A 9220-nucleotide genomic window follows, 5' to 3' on the forward strand; every position below is an offset into this window, starting at 1 on the left:
CAGTCTAATCTTTGAAAGAACATGCTCATTGCCTCAAAAAAGACTACAAATATAAAGTCTAATCTCTAGATTGAAGCAAAATGTGGCATGCCAAAATAGCCCAAAGGACAACTGTAAGACTGCAAGTACAAATATAATATCAATATGGCATAATAGTCCAAGTGTCACACTGTCTTCAATGATCATAATATCATATACAATACAATGTACATGTGTCATGTATTATGAGACTCATGATAAGTAAACTAAATCAAAGATCATCATCATGATTTGAGGTTGCTTTAGCTACTCCTCAAGTGCCAGCCTCATCATCATGTGTACCATGAATTGTTGCATCTCCCTCAAGATTAGCATGTGTCTCCTCTTTTTGTTGCATCTCCCACTCTGTGAATGGATCGGGCTTTGTTGTCATATTGCTACATAACATCCTCAAATTAGTTCTAACGAATACTAAATCGTTTGACCTCTCCACACCTAGACGATTCTTCTTCTTCAAAGCAATGTGAGCGTATGTACTTTACAATTGCTTCAAACAAGAGGAGCTAACTGATTGACTCAAAATACGGATAGCTAGTTGTTGCAACTCAGGACCATTCGATCCATGGTCCTTCCACCACAAAGCTACCCCAATCTTACAACGATCCTCCTGTGCATCTCCACAACCCAAAGAATCCCGAAAGGTCCTATGACATGAAAGCTGATCTCTAATCTTTCGTCTATGCCATGATCAGGCACTAGATGAGACAACATAAGTCGTCATGGATCCATAATCTCAGTGTCATTCTCTTAAACCTTGCCTTGGAACTCAGGATCCACAACAAATGCAGTTGTATGCATGGGTGAGCTATAGGAGTTCCATCTCGTCACAACTAAATGGCGTATCTCCTCATAGGCCTCATCATTTGGTGCCAACTCCTGGAGCTTTTCATTCAGCCTATCCATAGCCTTATATACCTTGCCAATGCAAGGTTGCATAGCATCCATAACCCTCAATAAATGCACAATAGGTGATACCATAGCATCTATCCGCTTTACATCATCCCAAAAAGTGAAGTTATTTGCTTTCTCCAAGCATAAGATACCTGTAGGAGTATTTGCCAATGTTGATGAGGTGAACTCATCACTAAGAAATAATTGCCTCAAGGCACCACTGCATTTTCTTATTTTGCCTATCATTAAGAAGTTAAAGGCAAATCTAGTATCAGAGTATTTTAAAAGTGTCTTATTCAATCGCAAAGAGAAGTGATGGTGAAGAAATTGGTGATTTAAAACAAAGCTAACCATTTGAGCTCCTTGCTCTATGATAGATGCAATCCATGACAGGTTACCAATATTCTTTAGTAGGTTGTTCAAGCAATGAGCCATACAATATGAAACTGTGATATGCGATAATATCCCTAGATAATAGCACCTGTTGCGCTATTTGCGGGCTCTCCATCTGCAACAAATCCCATAACATGCTTTGGGCCAATAAGAAACCCACTCTGTTGCAAGTACATCTGTTGGCTTTCTTGTCCCGGATGCATCATGTGAAGACATAAAATACATTTCCCCACGAGAATAAGAAACCATACCATGAATGGATTGCTTGCGCGTATCACTCCAACCATAAGCAATCAAGAAAACTCCATTTTTAGTCCACGAGCTCTTTCTAGTCACTATTGCTTGCTCAACAAGGCGCTTTTCCTTGTTGAGCAAAGTGGTGCGTAAGGTCTCTGATGATGGAGGTACATACGAAGGGCCATACTCACCAATCTTCTTGCACATCAATTTAAAATACTTTGACGTGGCTGCACGAAATTGAATGTGGTCATGATAAAAAAAACGTGCCACTAATGTATCCACCTCTTTCTTTCTTCTTGGGGTCCCAACTAGTATCAAGTATGCTCTGTCTACGTGCAACATGTGGCATTGTTGATGCCATGGCCGATGCAATGCTTGCAATAGGTGTGGAGGTAGCACTTCCTGACAGTGGCCTTGCTCTAGGCACATTTGATGGGGATGGTGTCACAAAAGTTGCAGGTTTAACTGCAACACATCGTGGTCTAGATGCAAGATAAGCTTGTTGACCTACTACACGGTCACAAAGCTTCCTTTGCTTCTCCAAGGTTACATTCGGACAAAATTGTACCCCTGAATTTGGCTCATGTAGGAGATGAGCTCGGACATGATTATGCATAAAACGGAATATGTGGCAATTGGTATTCCATATTCTAATATCTAAGTAACTTTGAAAAATTAAAATAAATAAAAATTCAAAATACAAGTGCTCAACTCAATGGATTACCTTGTTTGCTCCACTGGTTCGCTTGTATAGGCAAAGCTTGTAAGCCCATGGTCGAGATCCTCCACCACTCAATGGGCAGTCAACATTTACTTCTTTCCACCATGACCAATCATCGAACCTTCTTCCTCGACCACCAGCCCGACGAGCGGGGCGGGAAGATGAAGCCCTTTCAAGCTGAAAATTGAAATAAAAATGGCTTGAGAGAAGTGAGAACTCGAGTCTCGAGAGAAGGGAGAAGGCTCAAGAGTCAAGAGTCAAGAGAGAAGAAGGAAGAGAAGGGAGAAGGTCCAAGGAAGAAGGAAGAAGAGAAGGGAGAAGTGAAGAGAAGAAAGAAGGAAGAAGAGAGGTTGGAGGCAGGAGGAGATGGGGGGACTGGGAATGGCGGATTGGTCACTAGGGGATTGGCAGCTGGCCACTGACGAGGGAACTGGGAACGGGCGGACTGGTCACTGGGGGCCAGTGCAAGGAAGCGGGACAAGAGGTGGGTGGAACGTGTGTCGAGCACACAGAAGAGAGGTGGGCGGGAATGCACAAATGATCGGGCTGGAGCAGGTGGGCCGAAGGTAAGTGGTTGCCACATGGCATTCCCTATTTGAAACGGGACAAGGAACGTTCCACAGATTTGCAACGCCTCCCATGATGGTTTCGTGTCAGGGATGTTGATTCCACGTGCCCGGGGGCTGTTCTAGCCGTTTCCTGTTTCTATGATTTTGGGACATTGCGGCTAAATTTGGGTCCCAACCCTTTTTGAGAAAGCCCCAAATTTGGGGGAGATTGCAGCCTGAATCATAGATTCTTTAAATTGGGGCAAATCCTTGCTAAATCACCTCTAAATTGGGCTAAAGACTGATTTGAAATGTCCCAAATTTGAGGGTAATTTCAGATCCCTAATGCCCCAGATTTTGGGGCAATTTAGGCCTCAATTGTAAACACTTTAAATTTGGGGCAATCATCCAATTTGTCACATTGGGAGTGATTTGGGACAATTAGTAAGGGGACATTTCGGGTCCTGAATTGCTCCATATGCACAAAATTTGTCCATAATGCCCCAACATTGATACAATTTACACAAATTTCTTAACATTTAAATAAATTTGAAAGCAGCGTGCATGGTTAGTATTGAATTTAGAAAAGCTGAAATTGATTGTTGATGATGGACCAAGTCACATGTGAACCTCCCACTCCGCACCAGCTCGTGACACCCCACTGAGCTTGGCAATGAGATGAGAGGAAGTGAGTGCGCATGAGAGAGAGAGAGACAAAGAGGACAGAGAGGTGGGTCCACTTGCAACACGCTGCGCCTTCAGTGTTGACATATGGACAGATGATAGGCGGGAGATCGTGGGCAGCAAACAATAGGTGCGGGAGATCGCGGGCGAGAGATTGACGCATGCGGGAGATTGGAGCGAACGTGTAAGGGTAGGCAAAATGTACGTTTTAACTTTTTTATTTAAAAGAATATATGCCATGCTGGAATGGCCGTTTCAAATAGGGAACAAGATGAAACAGGCTGGAACATTCTGTTAGCATTTTGTAGGTCCAATCCTCCCAGAATGCGTTAATCCATTCCTAAGTGCTCGAACGGGTGTTTCCTGTCTCTATTGTGGGATGAAAAGGTAGGCTACAATGTGGAAAGCCAGGCTCCTCAAAGCAAGGGAAGATGGATAGCTTGCCTCTTCACCATTGTCATCAACTCCTATAACATCTCAAATATCCCAGCCTTGGACCTCGGGAAATTGGCCCAAAGTATAGCTAGAGAAATCATCAACAATCAGCATGAATAAAGGGCCTTACCCATCAACAATATGTGCCTAAGTCACATTAAACTGAAAGAGGCTCTATAGTCGACCTTTGGAGAAAAAGGTTCTCGATGTTGTTTGCCCTCTTGGAAACTCGTTGAAAGTTGATCCCAAATATCTAGCCATCTTTGTTGGCCTTTTGCAAAGTCTCATAGAAATGCCAAATTACCCCTAGATCACTTGAAGATTGAGCAACAAGGGCTCTGAGTTGATACAGCCCAGTCTCCCATGGGACTGTAGGATGGCTTACTGGTTCGTGTATGTGTTGCAATCATCACCTTCTTGATGAAGGTAATTATTGTGCCTAGCTGAGCAATACAATGCACATACACAATATTAAGGTTAAGATATGGAATATATAGAATCTTAGGAATATATATGGAATGATGTCTCCGTAGAACCCAAGACTTGTCACCAATGGTGAGCAAGCCCTCCCTATGATTCACATCTGTTAGTCAATCCTGATGATAGACAATGCAAGTAGTAGTGCTAATATCCACAAGCCAATACGTTGTTGTTGTAGTGGCAAAAGTAGATTCTTCTCATGTGGATGAAGAGATCCTCCTGATTTGGTGGAGCAGCATAGTAGCAAAGAAACACGTTTCTTTGAGTTTGAAACTTACGAAACGTTTCTTAAAGTAAGAAACACGTTTTTGACAGTAAAAAAGGTGGGTTTTTTAAAACTTTTAAAGGAGGGACCCATTTCTGATAAAAACTGTTGGACAATGTTAAATGTGATCATGATGACGAGTAATGATTCCCAAGGACTCCAGATTTTGGATGACAAACTTTTATGGGATTTTGTTTAGTTATGGGACTCTGTTAATCTAGTATCTAGATCTATCCTTGTCTTGAGAGTTGATTATTATATGACTTTAGTCTCATTTACGAGTTATTTATGATATATTAGGATTCATTCTTGATTTTGACATTTTGTCAGTTTGTTTTTGAATGAGAATCATGATGTTGCAACTTGACCTAGTCCATATTGTACATGAGCTATTTACATCTATTTACATGTTTATTTCGATTTTCTTTGTGTGATATGTATGAATCATAATGTTTGAGGTTTGAACCATAGTATACTTGCTAACTTTGACATAAGTCAATAATGGATTGTGGATATGTAACGTATTACTCCCAGGTGTCAGAAGTATGCTGCATGTGTTTAACACCAACAATAAGTGAATCAAACTGTACTGAGTGTCTTCAGTAGCTGTGCATTTTGAAGTTGATATCACTTCTAACACACTGAAGTTGATGCCTCACACATTTTTCTTTTTTCCATCAACCGTCTGTTTTAGATTTTCTTGGCTACTGTATGATGTGATGAATATGGATGGATTTCAAATATACTTTATTTTGTTTAGATTTTCAGACTGGTAACAAGTATGTGAGAGCAGTTTTGACATCTTATTAAGTTATGTTTCTGTATGCTGGCATCTTTATAAAGGAGGGACAACTTACAGATTGAGCTCCTATTACTGGTGCAGGTTGTGGAACAAAGTATCCGACCTTGTCTAGTTGAGTTGAGCGAAGACCCAGATGTTGATGTCAGATATTTTGCTGCTCAGGCTTTGGAGACATGCGACCAAAATATGTCCTCATGATGAGCCATTGAGCTTCAGATGCCAGTGCCCTCTTTTTGACCCTCCATTATTTTGTTTATGGTAGGCTTTGTATAATGATTTGATTCTGAAGGATAGTCCTGATGCGTTAGTTTCTTCAAAATGGTTGGGTTTCTTGTGGGGGCTTATTTTGGTTTCTTTTATGTAGGATGATGGTTAGGGGCCTTGAAATCTGAGTGCTTTGACATACTAGGTTTGATAAAGATCTTTTTGGAAGGAAAATATCTGTAGATTACATTTTTTTAAAAGGCTCATCTCACCCTTTTCTGTTGTACCTACAAAATTGTGCTTTTCTAGGTGAACTTTGTCAGAACTGGCATCTCATTCCTCTGTTATAGTAATTCTCTGATGTTATACTTGAATCACAAGTTTGCACTTTAGATAGTTGCACGCATCATTTCTGGGATTTGTGCAATCGTCAATCTTCCCTTCTATTTCAATTAAAATTCTCTTTAACATCTGCCTTTGAAGTTGCAAATCTTTACTGGTGTTCTCTAGAATGCGTCATCTTCTTTTTTGTAGTTTGTAAAGCATATTCTCATTTAAGATGTCGAATTTCTTTAAGAAAATACGTTTTTTGAAGCAAATAGATATCTTTATTATTATGCCTTTGGGATGTGGTGCTCAGGGTTTGAACTCACACTCCCCCATAACTCAACCCACACCCAAACTGCTACGCCGCAACTGCATTGGTGCAAATTCGTTTTTGAGAGTAATGTAAATGGAAATGCTTTTGATGTCAATAACCTAATAAAGTATAGTTTTATTTGCTAGTCCTTAAAGCCATATGATTTATTAAAATTAAATGATAAGTTGCTAACAAAAGCATGATTGAGGTGAAAGCACTAGATATTTTAACTATTGAGTGTACCTTCTCTTTGGTTAGCACATGTAACAACCTAATAGCTATTAGTATACTGTAGGCAATGGTACTCACTACTTTCTAGGAAACTTTATCATTACTAGCAAGAAACCTTGGAGTGAGATTGGACAACTTCCTTGTTACAATGTACAAAGTAGCTTACAACAATGACAAAAATGACAAGGTATTTCCACTTGAGAACCTATACATTATCGTTCATTTGCAATCGGCAAAAATTGAGAACAAAGTGCAATATTAGAATATCTCTAGCACTAAAATTTCAATGCCAAGGCGATTCTAAAGAGTATATTGTGCTATCTTAATGTTGTAGAATCATTATGACAATTCGCTCATGATTTTGTGCACCTTAAGTGCAACCAAGTGGGAGGAGCTTGTCATTCATCTCCCAAGGAAAATTGTGTTAGAGGCAACTTGTTTTCCAAAAACTCTTGAAGTTTTGAATCCACCATTTGGTGTTGAATTGATTTGATCATTAGGTCTAGCAATAATTAAGCTAGAGTAATTCCATTCATCAAATAAGTTATTTTTAACAAAATTAAAAATTTGAGCAACACTTTAAAAAACACCTCAAAAGCATGTTAACATTATAAATTTAGATAGCCTTATAATGTTAACATTTCCTAAGCATAAAGAAATCTTCTAGATGTCTATCTTGTTTTTGTCCCAACCTTATCATCGTTAGTGATTTTGAAGAATGGAATCTAAATGGCCTAAGTTTGACAAATTATTTCACTTGCAATAATTTTATTGGATGCCCTTTTTTGGAGGGAAATTTTCCATCCAGCCCAAAAAGTCACTAATTATTTCTACAAAAGAAGATTTAAAGTGTGGGATACTTAAAAGTTATCTATTTGTAGACTTGAAAGAAGAGCTATTTCTAGCACTCTTGGAATCAACAATTATACATAGGACTTTTTCATTATTTTCTTGTCTTTGAGAATCTCTCCTTGATTACAACTTGCCAAGCTATAGTCATGTGGCCACCCTTCCACACATAAAACATGTGTTTAGATTATGATCATGTCACTTTCTACCTTTACTTTGCATACGACTTGGTGGTGTCTACCACATGGAAGGGGTGGCAAGATTGAGACACATGCCAGTTCTCTTTTACGTATATACACCTCTCTAGTCTCTCTATACGCCCAAGGACCAACACTTTTGTTGAAGCACGTAAGATTGTGATTTGCCTCATGTTGTTGCTATTTGGCATGTGATTGTGAGTCATGAACCAAATACAACAAAGACCATCTATGGACTTTGTTCACACTATCTATGTGATTGTGACTTCCACTCCTTCACCCAATAATATGCCACAACCAGCAAAAATACTACTACTAAAACAAATTTTGCCAGGGTTTGAGGGCCCATCGACAAAAGCATGTATCTCTGACCTTAAAGTTTTTAAAAATAGGGCATGACGTTGTGCCCTATTTTGAGTGAGTTTTTTTTAAAAGAAAAAACAAATTTTGAATTTAAGCATGCACAGCCTCTACTTCTTGCCACATAATAGACCACAACTAGTGAAGACACTCATACTGCCAAAATAGATCTTACTAAAAAGGAGGTTTCTCAAAACAGGGCATGACGTCGTGCCCTACTTTGAGAAATCTTGTTTCCAGCAAACTCTTAAGGCTTAAAAGTTAGACCAAGCTATGCCTTGCTATCTAACACATTGGCTACTCTTTCTCAAAGGCACAAGGGCATTGGTTTCTCCCTTTTTCTAGGGTTTTTATGTGATGGTCTATAATGTTGATCGTTGCATTATTCCAATTTGGTTGCTAGGTTTCTATATGTGGATTTCATGTTATGACCACTATCTTGGAGTTGCTCAAACACCTTTAAATAGCATGAGGCTTTTGTGTTCCAAGCTAGAGAATGGAGTCCATGACATGCACTCATAGTTAAAAAAGGTAAATACTTTATCTCTTCATATTGTGGAAAAGAGGTTACTCCCTTTCCCCTAACTTAGCCATAGCATGGATGTTGATCAGTGTCTTGCATTGCATGTGCTTGCTAGATAGTGTGCTCCATGAGAAAATTCTCATAGAATTGAGCTTTACACATCTTGCAAACTTACACACATCTTGCAAACAAGAGTTGTCTAATGCAAGGTACAATGCCATGCACTACTTCAAGCCACCTCCTTATAGCAACACAACACAACAACACACGCATGCACACACACACAAACAAACTTATCCACTTTGTGTCAACTATGTTTTGAACAAATAGAGCAAGAAAACCATATTACTAAACACTAGAAGCAAGAAAAACGAATACAGATAACTTGTTTGTTGTGGCTTTTCATTGTGAATCTAAGTCAATGGTGAATTTTAGTTAGTGACGAGGATTTACAAAAAGTTTAAATGCTATTGCCCCATTGTTGAATAGATGAAAAAAAAGCACATTTGACTTTGGAAAGTGCATGAGAAACATCACTTCTAGGGTTTGGAGTTACTGCTAGATATGAAATTGCTTGATATGAAAGCCAAATGTATGTATCCCTTTATGCCTAGTGTTTTGTTTCTAGGCCAATTGGATGAACAACATCATCCACAAGTTTTTAAGGTATCTTCCATGACACCTAGAAGTGGATTAGATCTTGTAAAAAGAATATGGC

The 9220-nt window shown here is 39.2% G+C and overlaps 1 protein-coding gene across 3 annotated transcripts in view; it reads left to right on the forward strand.

Moving 5' to 3' along the window:
• Window positions 1-5962, forward strand: part of LOC148025399 (uncharacterized) — a 40486-nt gene extending 34524 nt beyond the window's left edge. For 2 of the 3 annotated variants that reach the window (XM_087692504.1, XM_087692505.1), the window contains exon 13: window positions 5580-5962. In XM_087692504.1, coding sequence (XP_087548630.1) covers window positions 5580-5696 — 117 coding nt within the window. In that variant the 3' untranslated portion in view covers window positions 5697-5962. The remainder of the gene's footprint in view (window positions 1-5579) is intronic. The other variant, XR_015693081.1, reaches the window with a different exon arrangement.
• Window positions 5963-9220: the final 3258 nt, after the last annotated feature.

This window comes from Lygodium microphyllum, chromosome 14 (genome assembly GCF_053477565.2).
Source record: "Lygodium microphyllum isolate KBCC chromosome 14, Lygodium_microphyllum_v1.1.10, whole genome shotgun sequence".
Classification (NCBI taxonomy): Eukaryota; Viridiplantae; Streptophyta; class Polypodiopsida; order Schizaeales; family Lygodiaceae; genus Lygodium; species Lygodium microphyllum.